The 23,484-nt window shown below is 37.5% G+C and overlaps 1 protein-coding gene across 1 annotated transcript in view; it reads left to right on the forward strand.

Annotated features, from left to right (window-relative positions):
• Positions 1 to 23,484, forward strand: part of WNK3 (WNK lysine deficient protein kinase 3) — a 185,234-nt gene that overhangs the window by 105,876 nt on the left and 55,874 nt on the right. Inside the window, exons 11-15 of the mRNA XM_067722538.1 lie at positions 16,438 to 16,502; positions 20,009 to 20,156; positions 20,820 to 20,936; positions 22,125 to 22,280; positions 22,362 to 22,413. Of these exons, the coding sequence (XP_067578639.1) occupies positions 16,438 to 16,502; positions 20,009 to 20,156; positions 20,820 to 20,936; positions 22,125 to 22,280; positions 22,362 to 22,413 (538 nt within the window). The remainder of the gene's footprint in view (positions 1 to 16,437; positions 16,503 to 20,008; positions 20,157 to 20,819; positions 20,937 to 22,124; positions 22,281 to 22,361; positions 22,414 to 23,484) is intronic.

Genomic DNA, 23,484 nt, shown 5'->3' on the forward strand with positions numbered 1-23,484 from the left:
GGTAATTTAGGAACCAGAATTTGGATGTTGGGTGTGTTTGATGGTACATGGGAGTCATAACTTCTAGGGTTCTCAGTGGACAGATGAGAGTGTGTGCGTGCATGCTTGTGTGTGTGTGTATTTCAAACTGATACCTCCAGCCCATTTTGCTTTTGACTTTGTGTTCTAGGGAAAAAAAAAATTTTGGTATGTTTCTCCAGTATACACCCAACATCTCCACTTTATTGTATAATAGGTATTTCAAATTTAATACGTCCAAAGTTAAACATTTTTTTGCACTCCCCTCCCACCACCACCTGAAGCCTGTTCTTTCCACAGTTGTCTTCTTCTCAGCAAATAGGAACCCTGTCTTTCTTGTTACTCAAGCCATATATCTGTGGCCATCTTTTATTCCTCTCTTTCTCTCATATCTGACTTCAGATCATCAGAGAGTCTTTTGTCTCTTCCTTTAAAATACATCTACAACCTGACTACTTCTCACCACCTCCACCATAATCACTAGCATAATGATAATCATGCTAGTCTAATTTCTTTCTTGAATCATTGCATTAGACTTCTAACTGTTGTTCTTCCTTCTGCTTTTGCTCTTTTATACCCTTTTTCTCATTATAGGAAGCAGAGCGATACTTTCAAAAAATGCAAGTCAGATCATATCTGAACCCTACCCCAAACCTCGCATTGCCATCTCACTCACAGTAAAAGTCATAATACTGTACTTAGTGGCCTGAAAGCTCTATAGGATCTGGACTTCCCTGCCCAACCCTCTGACTTCATGTAGATTTTCTTTGAATTCTGTTGTCCTCTTGAGTGATAATTAAATTCTTTCACAGATCTATAGCTTGAGGACAAGGAGATGTACACTTTCTGTGTATTAGTAGGTATTGATCTATTGTAGTTCCTCTGTGCTGAGGTGTGGTTTTCTTTTATCCCCATAATGAGTTCTCTAATGCTTGTAATAATCAAATATATTAAAGACTACATTCTCTAACATGTATGGATACCAAAATTTTTCCTTTCTGTATCCTTGCTGAGTTGGCTTTACTTGTGAGGACTCTTCCTCCTAGAAAGCCAGATGGCTCAGTTAGTCTCCTCCTTTTTATCTCCAATATGAATTCTCACTCCTACCATTAAAACAAATAAACAAACAAACAAAAAACAATGTTAGTTGCTCTGTCCAAATAGCGATAGAAAGCTTAGAGGAGCTGAGACAAGAGTAGTGCATGATCAATTTGCTGGTTGATACAGACTCTCGATAACTCAACTAACAGCAGATATCAAGGGGGAAGTATGAAGTATAAGTCTCATTTGAGTTAGGTTCCCTTTCATGAGGTGATCTCTAGAGAGGTCCGGGAGTGAAACCTGGGTAATGTTTTCTTCAATCCAGTTCTACATGCCTTGTAATTAATGAAATTTCTTCCTAGTTTCTGTTACTCTTGTCTGTCAGTCTTTGTGGTGCTGGTGTGTTTTCATCTTTTTTTTATTCCTGCCTGTTTAATAGCCTGGGTGTCATTATGTGAGTTTATCCAAGGAACTGTGCTGTGTGTGGATCAGTTATTTCTTAGGGTAAATTTCATTATTCGGAATCTTGGCTTGGCCAAAAATTGGGCTTAGATAAGCAATGACTTTATAGGTGCAGGGTTCTTTATAAATATAAAAATATGGAAGTGGGCGTCATAACACAGTGATAATTTTCTTTAATTAAATAAGCAAAAATTTCACTGTTAAACAGGTATATACAACATACATATAGGTTTGAGCTACTTTATGTCTTTAGTTAGACCTGAATTTGAACTCTGGCTCTTTGAATTGTTTATTATGTGATTTGAAGCAAGTTATTTAATTTCTTTTAGTTTAGGTTCTTTTTATCTGTAAAACGAAGTTTTAAAATGCCTCTTTTGCATTTGCAACTTACTTTGAAATGCATAAAAAATAAGATGGATTGATGGATATACATGTGATAATGCAAATATAATAAAATGCAATAGACTGTGGGTGGTTTTCACTGAACAATTCTTCAGCTTTTCTGTATGTTGGAAATTTTTCATAATGTCAGAAAAAATGCCTATTTTGTAGGCTTTTTAGGAGTAGATGAGGTACATGTGAGAAGTGCCTGCCATGTAATAAGTGCTCAAGAAATAATGGTTGTTAAAAGCACTTCGTGGAAGAGACATGTTTTGTAGTGTTAGTAATACAATAAGGCAGTTTATAAAATGTTTTAAAATACTTCCCACTTTTACTGCTCTCCTTCACTCCAGAATAACCGAGTAAGAATTTCTGGAATGTGCTTGAGCTTGCATTTTCTTTCCTTCTGTTTTCTTTTGTCCACTTTTTCCTCCCCTATTCCTTTGCTTCCCTTAAGATTATAAAGTGCATCCAAGGGCTAAGAACCACTGATGGTAGGAGGGCAAGTAATAGTGAAGTAAGTAAAGGAGAGAGAAGGGTTAGGAACTAACAGAAAAGCTTCTGTGGTATGCACAAGGGGTCTCTGCTCTTCAGTATTCTTTGGGGTCATTTGTCTATTCATTAATTTTCTTTCTTTCAGTTTTTGCCTCCATCACTTATAGCCTCAGCTTCCTCATTGGTAAAATGAAAGTAATAATACCTACTGCTTAGAGTTGTCATAAGGGTTGAATTTAGTTAAATAATGTATATAAAGTACTTAGCATTTAATAAATGCTCAATAAATAGTGGTTGTTTTGTTGCTATAATAAAAATAAAAACAATAATAAAATGAGAACATTATAATAGTGAAAGGCATTATTGAGCAGCTGTTCCTATTTCAGGTATTGGTTAGGCATTGGGAATATTGTGCTAAATCTTACAGATACAGTCTCTTCCCTCAAAGAGCTCACAGTATCATGGGTGAGAAAGATCAAGAAACGAGTTCAATCACTTTGTTATACAGCAGAAACTAACACACCACTGTAAAGCAATTATACTCCAATAAAGATGTTAAAAAAAAAAGAAAAGAAACAAGTTCAAGAGAGCATTTTTAAATGCCAAGATAGAGAGGAGAGAATGGTGTGGCCCATGGAATTCAGGCCTAGTTTTGCTTCTCATTTTGGCCTTGTCCTCATTCTGCAAGTGAGTATAGGTACTTTCGTTTTTTTGAACTTTGCTACCTAGTTATCAAGGTCTCAGATATCCGGATATCAAGGTCTCATTAGGAAAAGGGATTGGTACCTGTCTTTCATTTGGATTTGAAGGTGAGGGTTGGGGAGAAATGAGCATAATATACCATTTCCTGCCTTCCCCTTCCCCCTCTAACCTGGTCAGTTCATACTGAGGTTTTTTTCCTGGACAAATTAGACTAGCTTCTAATTATAGATTAGACAATTAACTCTTTAATATAATCACTGTTTAAACATTGAGAGCAAATACTTTGGCAAAGAGATTTCTTTTTTTTTTTTTGGTACACACAAGATTCAACAAATGTATCCAACTTTAACAAATGTTTGCCTTAAAGGAACTTTAAAAAATTATGGTGAGTCCCAGCAAGATGGAGCAGTGCCATGGTGTCCTGATGCATAAATCTGGAGGCAAAGTAAACAAAAGATAGTTACTATGGCAACAATCTGGAATTATATTTTATAACCACTTATAATTATTAACAGGATTATTAATGCTACTTTCTGTTGGTCCTCAGAATCATGGCTAATAGTTGGTTCATCTGCTTTTTTTATATGCCAGCTTCAAACCAAGTTCTGTCATAATATTTCTAGGAGTTTCAAAATTATTATTTGCAAATAGATGCTGGGCCATTTGTAGATGTTTTTCAAATTTAGTGAAATGTTTCATTCTTACTTTTGTCTAAAATAACTATAAAGTTGTGCATTGAAATAATGGGGACCTGCACTGAGATTATCAGATTTCAGGGTTGATAAATCTGTACAAAATTGAATTAATTTTTTTCTTATTACCAAAGCAAGATGAATATAGTTAAGCTTGCTTAACACCAGGTGTATATTCTTCCAGACCATTTTATATGCTTATGCATACATGCAATTTTAATCTAACCATAATGTATATATACTCTTTTACAATCTTTTTTCACTTGTAACATCTTATATGTTTAAGCACATTTTAAAAGGGCTGCATAATATCCTTTAGTATGGATGTACCATTATTTATTTAATGGAGCAGATAAAGGAAACAAGTGACTATTTTTTTGCTGTTTGTAATTATATTCCATGTTGTGAGGAACATTCTTGTAGCTAAATCTTTCTATGCACTCTTAATTATTTCCTTGGGATAGATTTCTAGGAATAAAATTGCTAGACCTTTTAAAAACTTGATACATATTGTCAAATTACCCTTCAGAAAGGTCTAAGCAATTTACAATCCCATAAATCCCAGTGGTTTATGAAAGTGCCTATTTTCCTCTACACTTAGTATTTGCTATCCTTTGAAAGTTTTAAATAATCAAATGTAAGTAGTAACATTATAAAAAGTAGTAAAATGGGGGAAAATCACCAAAGAATGCTATTTTTTTAACATGGTAGTATTATGATATTTGTTATTATATTCCAAGCTTTTGTCATATGCATAAGTGGTTGTAATTATATGTACAGTTTTGTTTTCTGCTTTTTTCATTCATTGTTAAGTAATTTTCCCTGCCTTTACTTGGACTTCACAATTCTAGTTTTCAGTGGCCACACAGTAGTGAAATAAGTATTCATATTTACCTCTTTCCCTATTCCTGGACAACAACTTGATGCCAGTTTTTATTGTGCATAATACCACAATAAAAACAGAGTTAGCTACCATTTATTGAACATTTACTATGAAACAAACTTTATACTGTGTACTTTTTTCTTCCTTTGTATTATTTCCTTAGGATTGATGTCCAGGGTTAGTAATATGGGACCACAAACATGTGTATGGCACAGCCTTTTTTATATCATTTTCTTTCTTATTTCTTTCTGTCAATACCTTCAAATATTTATTGGAAGCCTAAAATGTTCCAGGCACTGTGTTAAGGGGCACTGAGAATACAAAGATGAATCATTCAGAGTCCTTAAAGTCAGGCATTAAACATATATGATAAAGAAGGCTATGATAAAAGACATTAGAGGATGACAGTCCATTGATCTGTTGGTCAGTTGGTCGGTCCGTCCATCCATCCATCCATTCATCCACACACGATTTTCCCTCTGATGTATAGAGCTGGTTGCAGACATAATGTCCTTTTACCCTTAAATATATCATTGCTATAAGAACAAGGATATTTTCTTAACCACAATACAATGACCAAATTCAGGGAATTTAACATGACTGTAATACTATTATTTAATCTGTTGTCCACATTAAAATTTCACCAGTTGTCCAAGTAATGTCCTTTATAGCAGTTTCCCCCCCTTGATCCAGGATCTAATTGAAGATCATACATTGCCTTGTACTGTTTGTCTCTTTTATCTCCTTTAATCTGGAACAGTTCCTCAGCCTTCATTTGTCTTTTATAGCATTGATATTTTTGAAGAATAAAGGTCAGTTATTTTGTATTGGGCTGGCCAAAAAGTGCCTTTGGTTTTGAAGTAAAAATAAAAGACACATTTTTCATTTTCACCAAGAACTTTATTGAACAACGTATTCACTCTTTTGTTCCAATACCTTCTGTCATTTTTTTTGTATATCCCTCCAGATTATTTTTCTTTCCTATATATGTACATATACAAAAATAATACATTCAATATAATAATATATAAGCAATCCATTTAATACAATAATAAGTAAAATAATATATTCAACATAATAGTTGAATATATACAAAATAATATATATTTAAATATTAGATCATGTTGAACACCGTTTGCAACTTGCTTTAATAACATTCTAATATTTAAATGTGAATATTTGGTTAAACTCATGGATTCATTCATTCATTCAGAAAATATATGGACGGTGAACCTACAGCAAAATACGCAAACCTTGAAGGGAGCATAGGGCAAGAGGTCTACTTCCAGTTTGCATTAGCATTTATCTAATAAATGTTTCTGCTCCTGGTTTAAATTTTTTTTTTACATCTTTATTGGGGTATACTTGCTTTACAATAGTGTGTTAGTTTCTGCTTCATAACAAAGTGAATCAGTTATACATATACATATGTTCCCAAATCGCTGCCCTCCTGCGACTCCCTCCCGCCCACCCTCCCTATTCCACCCCTCTAAGTGGTCACAAAGCACCTAGCTGATCTCCCTGTGCTGTGCGGCTGCTTCCCACGAGCTATCTATTTTACGTTTGGTATTGTATATATGTCCATGCCACTCTCTCGCTTTGTCACAGCTTACCCTTCCCCCTCCCCATATCCTCAAGTCCATTCTCTAGTAGCTCTCTGTCTTTATTCCTGTCTTAACCCTAAGTGCTTCATGACATTTTTTTTCTTAAATTCCACATATATGTGTTAGCATACGGTATTTGTATTTCTCTTTCTGACTTACTTCACTCTGTATGACAGACTCTAGGTCCCTCCACCTCATTACAAATAGCTCAATTTCGTTTCATTTTATGGCTGAGTAATATTCCATTGTATATATGTGCCACATCTTCTTTATCCATTCATCCGATGATGGACACATAGGTTGTTTCCATCTCTGGGCTATTGTAAATAGAGATGCAATGAACATTTTGGTACATGGCTCTTTTAGAATTATGGTTTTCTCAGGGTATATGCCCAGTAGTGGGATTGCTGGGTCATATGGTAGTTCTATTTGTAGTTTTTTAAGGAACTTCCATACTGTTCTCCATAGTGGCTATACCAATTCACATTCCAACCAGCAGTGCAAGAGTGTTCCCTTTTCTCCACACCCTCTCCAGCATTTAGTGTTTCTAGATTTATTGATGATGGCCATTCTGACTGGTGTGAGATGATATCTCATTGTAGTTTTGATTTGCATTTCTCTAATGATTAATGATGTTGAGCATTCTTTCATCTGTTTGTTGGCAGTCTGTATATCTTCTTTGGAGAAATGTCTATTTAGATCTTCTGCCCATTTTTGGATTCAGTTGTTCGTTTTTTTGTTATTGAGCTGCATGAGCTGCTTATAAATTTGGAGATTAATCCTTTGTCAGTTGCTTCATTTGCAAATATTTTCTCCCATTTTGAGGGTTGTCTTTTGGTCTTGTTTATGGTTTCCTTTGCTGTGCAAAAGCTTTGAAGTTTCATTAGGTCCCATTTGTTTATTTTTGTTTTTATTTCCATTTCTCTAGGAGGTGGGTCAAAAAGGATCTTGCTGTGGTTCATGTCATAGAGTGTTCTGCCTATGTTTTCCTCTAAGAGTTTGATAGTTTCTGGCCTTACATTTAGGTCTTTAATCCATTTTGAGCTTATTTTTGTGTATGGTGTTAGGGAGTGATCTAATCTCATACTTTTACATGTAGCTGTCCAGTTTTCCCAGCACCACTTATTGAAGAGGCTGTCCTTTCTCCACTGTACGTTCCTGCCACCTTTATCAAAGATAAGGTGTCCATATGTGCGTGGGTTTATCTCTGGGCTTTCTCTCCTATTCCATTGATCTTTCTGTTTTTGTGCCAGTACCATACTGTCTTGATTACTGTAGCTTTGTAGTATAGTCTGAAGTCAGGGGACCTGATTCCTCCAGCTCCGTTTTTCGTTCTCAAGATTGCTTTGGCTATTCGGGGTCTTTTGTGTGTCCATACAAATTGTGAAATTTTTTGTTCTACTTCTGTGAAAAATGCCAGTGGTAGTTTGATAGGGATTACATTGAATCTATAGATTGCTTTGGGGAGTAGAGTCATTTTCACAGTGTTGATTCTTCCAATCCAAGAACATGGTATATCTCTCCATCTATTTGTATCATCTTTAATTTCTTTCATCAGTGTCTTATAATTTTCTGCATACAGGTCTTTTGTCTCCTTAGGTAGGTTTATTCCTTGGTATTTTATTATTTTGTTGCAATGGTAAATGGGAGTGTTTTCTTAATTTCACTTTCAGATTTTTCATCATTAGTATATAGGAATGCCAGAGATTTCTGTGCATTAATTTTGTATCCTGCTACTTTCCCAAATTCATTGATTAGCTCTAGTAGTTTTCTGGTAGCATCTTTAGGATTCTCTATGTATAGTATCATGTCATCTGCAAACAGTGACAGCTTTACTTCTTCTTTTCCGATTTGGATTCCTTTTATTTCCTTTTCTTCTCTGATTACTGTGGCTAAAACTTCCAAAACTATGTTGAATAAGAGTGGTGAGAGTGGGCAACCTTGTCTTGTTCCTGATCTTAGTGGAAATGCTTTCAGTTTTTCAACTTTGAGGATGATGTTGGCTGTGGGCTTGTCATCTATGGCCTTTATTATGTTGAGGAACGTTCCCTCTATGCCTACTTTCTGCAGGGTTTTTATTGTAAATGGGTGTTGAATTTTGTCAAAAGCTTTCTCTGCATCTATTGAGATGATCATATGGTTTTTCTCCTTCAATTTGTTAATATGGTTTATCACGTTGATAGATTTGCGTATATTGAAGAATCCTTGCATTCCTGGAATAAACCCCACTTGATCATGGTGCATGATCCTTTTAATGTGTTGTTGGATTCTGTTTGCTAGTATTTTGTTGAGGATTTCTGCATCTATGTTCATCAGTGATATTGGCCGGTAGTTTTCTTTCTTGTGACATCCTTGTCTGGTTTTGGTATCAAGGTGATGGTGGCCTTGTAGAATGAGTTTGGGAGTGTTCCTCCCTCTGCTATATTTTGGATGTGTTTGAGATGGATAGATGTTAGCTCTTCTCTAAATGTTTGATAGAATTTGCCTGTGAAGCCATCTGGTCCTGGGCTTTTGTTTGTTGGAAGATTTTTAATCACAGTTTCAATTTCAGTGCTTGTGATTGGCCTGTTCATATTTTCTATTTCTTCCTTATTCAGTCTTGGCAGATTATGCATTTATAAGAATTTGTCCATTTCTTCCAGGTTGTCCATTTTATTGGCATATAGTTGCTTGTAGTAATCTCTCATGATCGTTTGTATTTCTGCAGTGTCAGTTGTTACTTCTCCTTTTTCATTTCTAATTCTATTGATTTGAGTCTTCTCCCTTTTTTTCTTGATGAGTCTGGCTAATGGTTTATCTATTTTGTTTATCTTCTCAAAGAACCAGCTTTTAGTTTTATTGATCTTGCTATAGTTTCCTTCATTTCTTTTTCATTTATTTCTGAACTGATTTTTATGATTTCTTTCCTTCTGCTAGCTTTGGGGTATTTTTGTTCTTCTTCCTCTAATTGCTTGAGGTGCAAGGTTAGGTTGTTTATTCGAGATGTTTCCTGCTTCTTAAGGTGGGTTTGTATTGCTATGAACTTCCCCTTAGAACTGCTTTTGCTGCATCCCATAGGTTTTGGGTCGTTGTGTCTCCATTGTCATTTGTTTCTAGGTATTTTTTGATTTTCTGTTTGATTTCTTCAGTGATCACTTCGTTATTAAGTAGTGTATTGTTTAGCCTCCATGTATTTGTATTTTTTACAGATCTTTTCCTGTAATTGATATCTAGTCTCATGGCGTTGTGGTTGGAAAAGATACTTGATACAATTTCAGTTTTCTTAAATTTACCAAGGCTTGATTTGTGACCCAAGATATGATCTATCCTGGAGAATGTTCCATGAGCACTTGAGAAAAATGTGTATTCTGTTGTTTTTGAATGGAGTGTCCTATAAATACCAATTAAGTCCGTCTTGTTTAATGTATCATTTACAGCTTGTGTTTCCTTATTTATTTTCATTTTGGATGATCTGTCCATTGGAGAAAGTGGGGTGTTCAAGTCCTCTACGATGAATGTGTTACTGTCGATTTCTCCTTTTATGGCTGTTAGTATTTGCCTTATGTATTGAGGTGCTCCTATGTTGGGTGCCTAAATATTTACAATTGTTATATCTTCTTCTTGGATCGATCCCTTGATCATTATGTAGTGTCCTTTTTTGTCTCTTCTAATAGTCTTTATTTTAAAGTCTATTTTGTCTGATATGAGAATTGCTACTCCAGCTTTCTTTTGGTTTCCATTTGCATGGAATATCTTTTTCCATCCCCTTACTTTCAGTCTGTATGTGTCTCTTGGTCTGAAGTGTATCTCTTGTAGACAGCATATATATGGATCGTGTTTTTGTATCCGTTCAGCCAGTTTTTTTCTTTTGGTGGGATCATTTAGTCCATTTACATTTAAGGTAATTATCGATATATATGTTCCTATTCCCATTTTCTTAATTGTTTTGGGTTTGTTATTGTAGGTCTTTTCCTTCTCTTGTGTTTCTTGCCTAGAGAATTTCCTTTAGCCTTTGTTGTAAAGCTGGTTTGGTGGTGCTGAACTCTCTCAGCTTTGGCTTGTCTGTGAAGGTTTTAATTTCTCCATCAAATCTGAATGAGATCCTTGGTGGGTAGAGTAATATTGATTGCAGGCTTTTCTCCTTCATCACTTTAAATATGTCCTGCCAGTCCCCTCTGGCTTGCAGAGTTTCTGCTGAAAGATCAGCTGTTAACCTTATGGGGATTCCCTTGTGTGTTATTTGTGGTTTTTCCCTTGCTTGTTTTAATATGTTTTCTTTGTATTTAATTTTTGACAGTTTGATTAATATGTGTCCTGGCGTATTTCTCCTTGGATTTATCTTGTATGGGACTCTCTGTGCTTCCTGGACTTGATTAACTATTTCCTTTCCCATATTAGGGAAGTTTTCAACTATAATCTCTTCAAATATTTTCTCAGTCCCTTTCTTTTTCTCCTCTTTTTCTGGAACCCCTATAATTCGAATGTTGGTGCATTTAATGTTGTCCCAGAGGTCTCTGCGACTGTCCTCAGTTCTTTTCATTCTTTTTTCTTTATTCTGCTCTGCCGTAGTTATTTCCACTATTTTATCTTCCAGGTCACTTATCTGTTCTTCTGCCTCAGTTATTCTGCTATTGATCCCATCTAGAGTCTTTTTCATTTCATTTATTGTGTTGTTCATCATTGCTTTTTTCATCTTTAGTTCTTCTACGTGCTTGTTAAATGTTTCTTGCATTTTGTCTATTCTATTTCCAAGATTTTGGATCATCTTTACTATCATTATTCTGAATTCTTTTTCAGGTAGACTGCCTATTTCCTTTTCATTTGTTAGGTCTTGTGGGGTTTTATCTTGCTCCTTCATCTACGGTGTGTTTTTCTGTCTTCTCATTTTGTTTATCTTAATGTGTTTGGGGTCTCCTTTTTGCAGGCTACATGTTCGTAGTTCCCGTTGTTTTTGGTGTCTGTCCCCAGTGGCTATAGTTGGTTCAGTGGGTTGTGTATGCTTCCTGGTGGAGGGGACTAGTGCCTGTGTTCTGGTGGATGAGGCTGGATCTTGTCTTTCTGGTGGGCAGGTCCACGTCTGGTGGTGTGTTTTGGGGTGTCTGTGGACTTATTATTATTTTAGGCAGCCTCTCTGCTAATGGGTAGGGTTGTGTTCCTGTCTTGCTCATTGTTTGGCATAGGGTATCCAGCACTGTAGCTTGCTGGTCATTGAGTGAAGCTGGGTGCTGGTGTTGAGATGGAGATCTCTGGGAGATTTTTGCAGTTTGATATTATGTGGAGCTGGGTGGTCTCTTGTGGACCAGTGTCCTGAAGTTGGCTCTCCCACCTTAGAGGCACAGCACTGACTCCTGGCTGCAGCACCAAGAGCCTTTCATCCATATGGCTTAGAATAAAAGGGAGAAAAAGTAGAAAGAAAGAAAGAAAGAAATAAAGGAAGAAAGTAAGAAAGAAAGGAAGAAAGAAAGAAAGGAAGGAAGGAAGGAAGGAAGAAAGGAAGGAAGGAAGGAAGGAAGGAAAAGAAGGGAGGGACGAAGGAAGAAAGGAAGGAAGGAAGGAGGGAAGGAAAGAAAGAAGATAAAATAAAATAAGGTAAAATAAAATAAAGTTATTAAAATAAAAATAATTAAGAAAAAAAATTTTTTTTTAAAGGAAGAAAAAAAATGGACGGATAGAATCCTAGGACAAATGGTGGAAGCAAAGCTATAAAGACAAAATCTCACACAGAAGCATACACATACACACTCACAAAAAGAGGCAAAGGGGAAAAATCATAAATCTTGCTCTCATAATCCACCTACTCAATTTGGGATGATTCGTTGTCTGTTCACGTATTCCACAGATGCAGGGTACATCAAGTTGATGGTCGACCTTTAATCCACTGCTTCTGAGGCTGCTGGGAGAGATTTCCCTTTCTCTTTTTTGTTCGCACAGCTCCTAGGGGCTCAGCTTTGGATTTGGCCTGCCTCTACATGTGGGTCGCCGGAGGGCATCTGTTCTTCGCTCAGAAAGGACGGGGGTTAAAGGAGCAGCTGCTTTGGGGACTCTGGCTCACTCACGCCACGGGGAGGGAGGGCTACGAAGTGCAGGGCCAGCCTGCGGCGGCAGAGGCCGCCGTGATGTTGCACCAGCCTGAGGCGCGCTGTGCGTTCTCCCAGGGAAGTTGTCCCTGGATCCCAGGATCCTGGCAGTGGTGGGCTGCACAGGCTCCCCAGAAGGGGCGTGTGGATAGTGACCTGTGCTCGCACACAGGCTTCTTTCTGGCGGCAGCAGCAGGCTTAGCGTCTCATGCCCATCTCTGTGGTCCGCGCTGTTAGACGCGGCTCGCACCCGTCTCTGGAGCTTCTTTAAGCAGTGCTCTTAGTCCCCTCTCCTTGTGCACCAGGAAACAGAGAGGGAAGAAGAAGTCTCTTGTCTCTTCGGCATGTCCAGACTTTTTCCCGGACTCCCTCCCTCCCTCCCGGCTAGCCGAGGTGCACTAACCCCTTGCAGGCTGTGTTCACGCCGCCAACCCCAGTCCTCTCCTTGAGCTCAGACCGAAGCCTGAGCCTCAGCTCCCAGCCCCGCCCGCTCTGGCGGGTGAGCAGACAGGCCTCTGGGGCTGGTGAGTGCTGGTCGGCACTGATCCTCTCTGCGGGAATGTCTCCGCAGAGGGACAACAGGGAATGTCTCCCTGTTGCTGTCCTCTCTTCCGCGGCTCTGAAGCTTTCCCCTCCGCAATCCGCAGTCTCCGCCCTCGAAGGGGCTTCCTAGTGTGTGGAAACCTTTCCCCCTTCACAGCTCCCTCCCACTGGTGCAGGTCCCGTCCCTATCCTTTTGTCTCTGTTTATTCTTTTTTCTTTTGCCCTACCCAGGTACGTGGGGCCTTTCTTGCATTTTGGGAGGTCTGAGGTCTTCTGCCAGCCTTCAGTAGGTGTTCTGTAGGAGTTGTTCCACACGTAGATGTATTTCGGGTGTATCTGTGGGGAGGAAGGTGATCTCTGCGTCTTACTCTTCCACCATCTTCCCCTCTTCCCCCCTTCTGCCATTTTTCAGGCAACTTCATAATTCCATTTTCCCAAAACTTTTTATCTTTTTGAGCAAAGAACTCTTCCAGGTGCCTTTTACAGTCTTCCAGGAAATGGAAATTTTTTCCATTAAGAGAATTTTGTAAAGACCGAAATAAATGGAAATCCGAAGGTGCAATGTCTGATGAATATGGTGGATGAATCAGAACTTCCCAGCCAAGCTGTAACAGTTGTTTCCTGGTCATCAAAAAACATGTGGTCTTGCGTTATCCTGATGGAAGATTATGCGTTTTCTGTTGACTAATTCCAGACACTTTTTGTTGAGTGCTGCTTTCAGTTGGTCTAACTGGGAGCAGTACTTGTTGGAATTAATCATTTGGTTTTCCAGAAGGAGCTCATAATAGAGGACTGCCAACCCCACCATATACACAACATCACCTTCTTTGGATGAAGACCAGCCTTAGGTGTGGTTGGTGGTGGTTCATTTCACTTGGCCCATGATCTCTTCCGTTCCGTATTATTGTGCAGTATCCACTTTTCATCTCCCATCACACTTTTTAAAAAAAATTTTCTTTATTTATTTTCTTTATTTTTTTGGCTGCGTTGGGTCTTCGTTGCTGTGCAAGGGCTTTCTCTAGTTGCAGAGAGTGGGGTCTACTCTTTGTTGTGGTGCACGGGCTTTTCATTGTGGTGGCTTCTCTTGTTGCGGAGCACAAGCTCTAGCCACACAGGCTTCAGTAGTTGTGGCATGCAGGCTCAGTAATTGTGGCTCACGGGCTCTAGAGCGCAGGCTCACTAGGTGTGATGCACGGGTGTCGTTGCTCCATGGCATGTGGGATCTTCCCGGACTAGGGCTCGAACCCGTATCCCCTGCATTGGCAGGCGGATTCTTAACCACTGCGCCACCAGGGAAGCCCCACACTTTGTTTTAAAAACAGAACATTTTCATTACGTTTCAGTAGGGAATCGCATAAGGAAATATGGTTAAGAAGGTTTTTTTTGCCTAACTTATGTGGAACCCAAACATCAAAGCAATTCACATAACTAAGCTGGTGCAAATGATTTTCAACGCTTGATTTGGATATTTTGAGTATGTCGGCTGTCTCCTGCGTGGTATAATGTTGATTGTTCTCAATGAATATCTCTATTTGCTGGCTATCAACTTCAACTGGTCTACCCAACTGTGGAGCATTGTCCAGCAAGAAATCTCCATCATGAAACTTCACAAACCACTTTTGACACGTTTGATCAGTCACAACACCTTCTTCATACACTACACAATTTTTTTTTGCGTTTTCAGTTATGTTTTTACCTTCTTGAAATAATAAAGCATAATATGCGGAAAATGTTGCATTTTTTCTTCCATCTTCAATATTCAAATGGATACACAAAAATTCACCAGTTTTGGTAAGTCTTTTTTTTAATGCGGGCTGATATGACACCTGTCACATACAATCTAAGAAAACTGTTTCGAATGCAGTTAAAGACAACTAAGTGCTACTAGAGCCATCTTACGGAAATACCGATCGAACCTTTCGGCCAACCGAATAGAATGCCCTTCAATTTGAGTGTGTTTGAAGTTTCCTTTTTTCCCCCACATTCAGATCATGCATTTTTGTCAGGAATACCATGCAAACAATGTTGTAACCTTTGTGCATTGTATCATATTAGGAGCCATGTAATGTCAATTTGTCCCAATATTTCTGAGGTTAAATTTGATTACTTGGTTAAGGTGGAGGCTGCCACGTTCTTCCACTGTAAAGTTACCATGTTTTGCTTTTTAATGAATAAATGATTTGTGGGGAGATATTTTGAAACTATGTAGATATCTTTTTCCTCATCCAACTTTCACCCACTAGTTTTATCATCCATTGATGATTTTCTAACTTTGTCATTCCTTATATTTATTTGGCTTTGTATTGTAAGAGCTTTCTTTTGTTTGTATCAGTATGAACTCTTGGATTATTTTATTAAATGCATTATATTCTGTTACTCATTATTTATTTTCATGCCCAATTTTTCCATATTTGGGTATAGGGAACCCCTTCAGGGTGGGTCAAGTGTGCTTTTGATATGTTCCCATCGTTCTGTGAGCAGTTCTTTACTTTGGTGGGTAGCAAGATGATCCAGGCTCATCTTATATTTTCTTTGCCCCAGTGCTGGAATCAGCCATTTCTCCAAGGAACCTTTATCCCTTTTAGTTTAGAAACCAAGATATGAGATAAGGTATATGTGTTTTTTAAAGAGACTCCAAGGTGATTTTGCTGGTCTTTCTGGAACCCATTGTAATAGAGCCTTCTTGTATACAGGAGTTCCATTCAGATATTTGCTAAATGGACAGGACTAAGGAGTAGTTGAAATAGTCCAGGGAGTTGAAGGAATATAAGTAGAGTCACTGTATATGAAAAAGCCCAACTCATTCAGAGGAGCTAGAGTTCAGTGTGGCTTCAAGAAGAGAAGAGCTAGAGAATGAGGCAGGGACCAGTTCATTGAGGACTTTATTTGCCATCCAAAGGAACTTAACCTTATAGAAGATGAGGGGCCATCATAGAGGGTTTAAACTAGGTAGGTAAGTGATTGATCTTGGTAGATTTGCATTTTAAAGTCACTGTACTGTCACCAGCGGCAATGCATAGGATGGATTAGATAAATGTTTAACATTATTTTCCAGCAGGGTTGGCATTTGCCTTTATAAACTTTTCTCCTAGATGCCAGTATTGCAGCTGCTGGATACTAACATCTCAAAGGAATTGTTGGCAGTAGTTTAGTGAAAAGGGAACAAGAGAGAGAGACCATACAATACGTTAAAACTTGAATCATTGATTTATCTGTTTCTGGAATGGTAGCAACTCTTCCTTTTATTAGTAGTTTTACAGTCAGGACTGGAAGCCATTGAAAAATAACACAAACAAAAGTATAAAATAAATGCTGTCTTTTTAAATGAAAAAGTCTTGATGAATATCAATACTGCTACATTTTATTTTTCTTTATGTTTGGTAGTAACATCAATAATAGGATTGATATAGACATTCAGTAATGTAGACATTTTACCTGGTTTGTGTGGTAACCAAAGTATGAAATGTAACAAACACATTTTCTGCAATAATAGCAAATTGCACCTTCAGCTTAAAGTTTTGCTGTTATCATAATAAGTTTTATTTCTGTGCTATTTACAGCCTGTATCCCAAGCAGTTGGAGCTGAACAAACAGCAACTCTTCTAAAACCGGATTTAGTTCGAAGGTGAGTATCTTCAAATTAATACCATGAAAGCGATGAGGGTATGTTGAAGTACTGCATTCATTAGGTGCTTAGTGTGTCCTGACTGAAGAAGTTTCAGTGTTCTAGTATTTGTGTGTATGTTCAATAAAAATAGTAGATATTATTTTTACTTTTTATGTTAATAAATATCATATGGACTATGAAATTATTGACCATTTTCTTGTTCACATTATTATAATATTCTGGGGTGGTTTTCTTTTTGGCTGCACCACCGTGGCTTGTGGGATCTTAGTTCCCTGACCAGGGATTGAACCCATGCCCTTGGCAGTGAGAGTACAGAGTCCTAACCACTGGTCTGCCAGGGAATTCCCATCATATTCTGTTCTTAGGAAAATGTTATAAGAATTTAAAAAGGAAATAAGAAATAATGTAATTTAAAGTTCCAGCTAATCTAAAGAAATAAATTACAACCAGATATATGATTATATTGTCATTTGGTAGTTGTAAACTAATATTTTTCTCTATCTTGTTCAGATTGGGTTAATTTCTCTTGTTCTGTCTTCAGGTTCACTGATTCTTTCCTTTGTCCTATTCATTCTGCTATTGTGCCCACTCAGTGCATTTTTTATTTCTATGATTGTACTCTTTCTATAATTTCCATTTGTTTCTTTCTTAATATCTTCTATTATTATGAGATTTTCTGGCTTTTCATTTGCTTCAAAAGTATTTGTAATTGCTCATTGAAACAATTTGATAATGGCTGCTTTAAAATCCTTGTCAGGTAATTCCAATATCTGATTCATCCTGGTGTTGGCATCTGTTGATTGTCTTTTCACATTCAAGTTGTGATTTTCCTGGTTTTTTGTATGACAGAGAATTTTCATTTGTCTCCTGGACATTTTGGACATTATGTTAGGATACTCTGGATCCTATTTAAATACTCTATTTTAGCAGTCAGTCATTGTGTTTAGGTGCAAAGGTCCTGGTCTACTTCTGTGGACTATGGTTCTAATGACAATTTAGTTTTCAGAGTCTTTGTATTATTATTCGGATCTGCTTGGTTCACCTGACACCATTGGGACCCACTGCTGGACCAAGGGGTTGGAGAGCACTTCTCTAGGCCCGCTGCCCTAAGCCAGCTCTCCAGACCACATGCTACTGGTAGGGTTCCCACCAGCATCACCAAGGGAGGAAAGGGCCCACCTGAATCACCTTCTGTTGCTAGGTTGGGGTTCAGGAGACCACTGGGCTTGGGCTACCTTTGCCTTTTGGCCCAGGAGTCAGGAGACGCCAAGCTGTTATATTTTTCCTCAAGTCCTGGGAGTCCCTAGCTAGTCTGCCTTCATCTTTTCACTCTTCAGTGCCCTCCTGTGATATTCTACTGTATTATTTCCAGATTTTTTAGTTATACTTAGTGGGGAGGAATGGGGAGAGTTGAGTTTCTGCCATCTTATCCCAAACCCTAAACTAGTGTTTTAAGATAACTTTGCAAAGTGAATGATACAGCTGCATTGACTAGAATTATGTCCCTTTTCTCCTCTGAAGGTGTTATTTATTACTGCTATTTCTCTGTCTATTAAAAAACTAAGAGCAGTATTAATGTATTTTCTTCCTCCACTTATATTTATGAAAATTCTTTTTCACAGGGACATAGAAAAAGTTTTAGGAGTTCGTTTTATTTTTTCTTGTATATCTTTATATAGATACTTCCTGAGTAGTTTTTAGGAGAAAGGACTTAACCTAAAAATTAATTTAAAAAATATCTACTGCTTATAGATCTCATTTAAGTTTCAAATGTATTTATTGGAATTTTTGTTATTTATTGAAATATCTTCAAATTTATTAAAGAAAAAGCTGAAAAATACCTTTGACACAGATCAGCTGAAAGTTAGTCTGCCCTGTCATAATCATATTGACTTGAAACTGAAAATATAACTAGTTAGAATTAATCATGTTGAATCATTTTCACATCATTCATTTTCAGTTTTTTTTAACCAAAATTATGGTGTATTTTTTCTTCTTCCCTCCCTCCCTCCTCCCTCCCTCCCTCCCTCCTTCCCTCTTCCTTCCTTCCTTCCTTCCTTCCTTCCTTCCTTCCTTCCTTTCATTCTATTGAGGTAAAACTCATGTATACCCTTATATTAGTTTTGGATATACAGTAGAGTGATTCACCATTTGTATATATTATGAAATGATCACCACAATAAGTCTAGTTTAAACATCCATCACCATACATAGTTACAAAATTTTTTTTCTTGTGATGAGAACTTTAAAATCTACTCTCAGCAACTTTGAAATATGCAATACAGCATTATTAACTATAGTTGCCATGCTGTACATTACATGACTTATTTTATAACTGGTAGTTTGTACCTTTCGACTCCCTTCACCCATTTCGCCCCCTCTCCACCCCCTCCCCCCACCACTGCCTCTGGCAACCACTGATCTGTTCTCTGTATCTATGAGCTTGGGAGATTTTTCGTTTTTTTAGATTGCACATATAAGTGAGATCATATGGTATTTGTCTTTCTCTTTCTGACTTACTTTACTTAGCATAATGCCCTCAAGTTCCATCTATGTTGTTACAAATGGCAAGATTTCATTCTTTTTTATGGCAGAATAATATTCCATTGTATATACACACTACATTTTCTTTATCTCATTTTCATTTCTTTATCTGTTTCTTGCACTATTCCTGTCTTCCACACCTCATGTATCCCCTGTTGAGTTTGTTACATAAACAGCTATATTTTGAGTGAGAATTGGTTTTTAGAAGTTTTATTTGAACATATTAATAAGAAAAAACCCCAAAACAAACAAAATAAAATTGATCAGGGGCTTCCCTGGTGGCGCAGTGGTTGAGAGTCCGCCTGCCGATGCGGGGGACGTGGGTTCGTGCCCTGGTCTGGAAAGAATCCCACATGCTGCGGAGTGGCTGGGCCCGTGGGCCATGGCAGCTGAGCCTGCGCATCCGGAGCCTGTGCTCCGCAATGGGAGAGGCGACAACAGTGAGAGGTCCACGTACCGCAAAAACAAAAAAACCAAAAACAAACAAACAAAATTAAAAAAAAAAATTGATCAGGAACATCCCCTGATAAAAGGTTCCACAGAGGTCCATCACTAGCAGTGTTTTTCTTTCACTCTCACTACTGTGAGATGTTGGCCTGATACGTACAATATAATCTCAGTGTTTCATAACTTTTAAAAACAGCTTTATTGAGATATAATTCACATACCATTAGATTTTCACCCATTTAAAGTGTACAATTCAATGGCATTTAGTATATTTGCAGAGTTGTGCAGTCATAACTTTTTGAGAGATATTGTACTACTTATATATTTTATTTAAACATTATTTATGATTTTATAATTGAGGGTTTTTCTTAGAATTTTACCATCAAGATGGAATGATTCTATCCACAAAGGAATTTCAGATGTTAACTCTGATTTGGGTTAAATATTGGACTTTGAGAATCATTTCTTCTCTGAGAAATTGAATTGGAGTTGCTTTTTTTTTTGAGTAATAGTTTGAATAATGATGTGGCAGCTGTGAAGGAAAACACCAATACCCCTGATAACCCAAGTGGAAATGGCAAACAAGATCGGATCAAACAAAGAAGAGCTTCCTGTCCTCGATCAGAGAAGGGGACTAAATTTCAGCTTACTGTCCTTCAGGTCAGTGTATAAATATGATTTGGTTAAGAGTGCATGTTGAGGTCTGGGGGGGTCAGGGAGGGGCAATGTTGCTGTGGAGGTGAGTATAGGGTATTATGAAACTCTGCAGCAAACACTCTTGAACACAAATCTTTGTATATATACCTGATTATTTCCTTATGATAGATTCCTAGAAGTAGAATTAGTGGGTCAAAGGGTATGAAGATTTTTTTAAAGTTTCTAAATACGTATTTCTAGGTTGCTGTCCATAAAGTCTGGACCAGTTTACATTTCCATTAGCAGTGCATTTTCTTTAGCTTAAAGGGTCAATTTGTGGGAGAATTTTGGAAATGAATGACCAGATTTAGATCTTTGCATTGCAAGTAGCTATAGTGACCGTTGTAACTTTTTTTTTTGCCTTTTCATAAAAGTTGTGTTCCTTTTCTTTCCCACAGGTTCACATTTCTAACTTATTTTTTGCTGAATAATTTGAGCCTTAGATTTGTCATACAATAGTTGTTTAGGCAGTATTTCATCAAGGGAAAAACAGAATCTTTTTAGATTCTGAACAGTTTAAACCATTTTTTTCATATATCGTATGCGAGCTCATCCAAATGTTTCCTGCACCATTTACAAAGAGAAGACAATGACTGACTCTTAAACTAGTGACATGTTTGTGCCCAGGTGTCAATCTCTGGAGACAACATGGTGGAGTGTCAACTGGAGACACACAATAACAAGATGGTCACCTTCAAGTTTGATGTTGATGGTGATGCACCAGAGGATATTGCAGACTATATGGTAAGTACAGTAAAACCAAATTATTTTCTCTTAAGCATTCTGTCTCTTTTTCCTCTCTAACTCTCCCCCCATTTATTCAGAGCCATCTTTTTTTAGGGTACTGCTAGTTTTTAAAATTTGTACAGAACTAAATTGGTTATGATCAAGAGTAAGTCACTATACCTCCTCTGGTTTCTGTATATTTATGTGTAAAATATGAGGGAGTTTCATTAAGAGAGGATCTAGGTCAGTGCTTCTTATGCCTAGCTGCATGTCAAAATCACTGGAAGAGTTTTTTAACAATTCTGTTGGGAATACCCTGGTGGTCCAGTGGTTAGGACTCGGTGCTTTCACTGCCGTTGTCTGGGTTCAATCCCTGGTCGGGGAAATAAGATCCTGCAAGCCACGTGGCGCAGCCAAAAAACAAAAAGCCCCAAACAAAAACTAAAACAAAAACAATTCCGTTGCCTGGGTCCCTAATTAAATCAGAATTTTTGGAGATGAGGCCTAAGCATTAATAGTTTGTAAAGTTCCCCAGGTAATTCTAATGTATTAGCTACTGATATAACATCCTACATATAGGTGTTCAAGTAATGTTCATCATTTCATTTAGTTTTTGTATTTTCTTTGAATTGTTAGGCTTAAGTTAGTATTCCCCTCCTCTTTTTTTTAATGGGAATGATCTAGGGTGGCACGAAGAGTACATAATGCTTTTGTTTCTGCCAGTTTTCTTCGTATATACATTCCTGGCCAAGCAGAATTTAACATTTTAAAAGTTAATAATTTTGTCAGTCTGCCTCTTATTCAATGTAGTATTTTCTGAACTGTCTCTAGGCCAATTCTTTATCATCTTTAGAGATGCTTCATTTTGTGTTTTTTTTAATTTAAAAGCTTTTGCGTTTGGACATCCTAGTTTTAAACGTAAACATTACCTCAGTTATGTTCTTCAAATGGCAATCAATTTATAGAATGCCAGATTTTTTAAAAATGCTGGCTTCTGGTAGGTAGTGCCAATCTGAAAATATCAGTGGTCTCAAAATAGAATAATTTAATGTATTATGTGGCATTTTATTGCTGGTCTTTGTTAATTCTGTTGTGGCATTTAGATCTAAATACCTAATTTATTTTTCTTTATGGTAGTCACCATATTATAATTTTGAAGAAACTAAATTCATTCTTGTGAATAGACTTACTTTTACTTTTGGATAGGTTGAAGATAACTTTGTCCTGGAAAGTGAAAAAGAAAAATTTGTAGAAGAATTGAGGGCTATCGTAGGTCAAGCCCAGGAGATCCTTCATGTCCACTCTGCTGCAGAAAGAGCCATTGGAGTTGACTCTATTACTATGGAATCCAGCAGTAGCCAAGTAAGAGAAATTGCTTAGCAAATAGGTCTTCTCGGATATGTATCAGGAACTTCTTTATTTATCTATTCATTTTTAATTCAGACAGGATCATCTGAACAAGTACAGATAAATTCTGCATCCACTCAAACCAGCAGTAAGTATACTTAATAAAATTTACTATTTGGCTTTTGAAGCAAGACATTTGGAAACTTTTAATGTACACACCTTGGGAAAGATGTTAGCCAATAAAGGAATTTGATAAATTGTTAATGTAGGTTTTCCCACACTTTGAAAGGACTTTATAGCCCAGAAATAAGAAGTAAAAAAAGTGAGAAGTAAAACCATTCTCCAAATTTCCTCCAAGTATTGGTTCTTTACCTGATTAATTTATTTCTGAGTTGTTGCATGGTATGTTACCAGAAAAGCAGTCACAGTACTGCTGACCTTTAATGGCTTTACTGTTTGAACTTAACTGGTAAGTTTTTCTTTTCCTCTATATGAGATGGACAACAACTTTCTTAACTAAAATCATTATGTTCTAAGTTTGCCTCATGTTTTAATAGCATTAGTATCTTGATTTCATTCTACCAATGATATGCTTCTACCTGCTCTGATCACTAAGTTTTTGTAAATCAGATACCAGATAAACTGCCAGGGACTAAAAATGGTGTCTTCTATTTTCTTTTCTCATAAATTTATCTCTCCATTCTTCTCAGCTCTGGTCATGGGTATATTTAGAGTGTCTGGGAGGGGGAGGAGAGCCACAGACAAATGAGGACATCTGAAGGAATTATAACAGCATGAAGAAGCAACAGGTGGTGTGGGAGTCATGGAACCAGATACCATTACCCTCAAATGTAGTTTGTGTTAGGATGCCAGGGTTCTCCTCTGTCTTCTTTTTCTCATTAGCAGGAGTCTGAGTAGATTTCTTTTTACTTATTTATTTATGGCTGTGTTGGGTCTTCGTTGTTGCGTGCAGGCTTTCTCTAGTTGCAGCAAGTGGGGTCTGCTCTTCGTTGTGGTGTGCGGGCTTCTCACTGTGGTGGCTTCTCTTCTTGTGGAGCACGGGCTCGAGGAGTGCAGGCTTCAGTAGTTGTGGTACACAGGCTCTAGTTGTGGCGCACTGGCTCAGTAGCTCCACGGCATGTGGGATATTCCCAGACCAGGGCTCGAACCCATGTCCCCTGCATTGGCAGGCGGATTCTTAACCACTGCACCACCAGGG

The sequence above is a fragment of the Pseudorca crassidens genome, chromosome X, assembly GCF_039906515.1.
Source record: "Pseudorca crassidens isolate mPseCra1 chromosome X, mPseCra1.hap1, whole genome shotgun sequence".
In the NCBI taxonomy this organism is placed as follows: Eukaryota; Metazoa; Chordata; class Mammalia; order Artiodactyla; family Delphinidae; genus Pseudorca; species Pseudorca crassidens.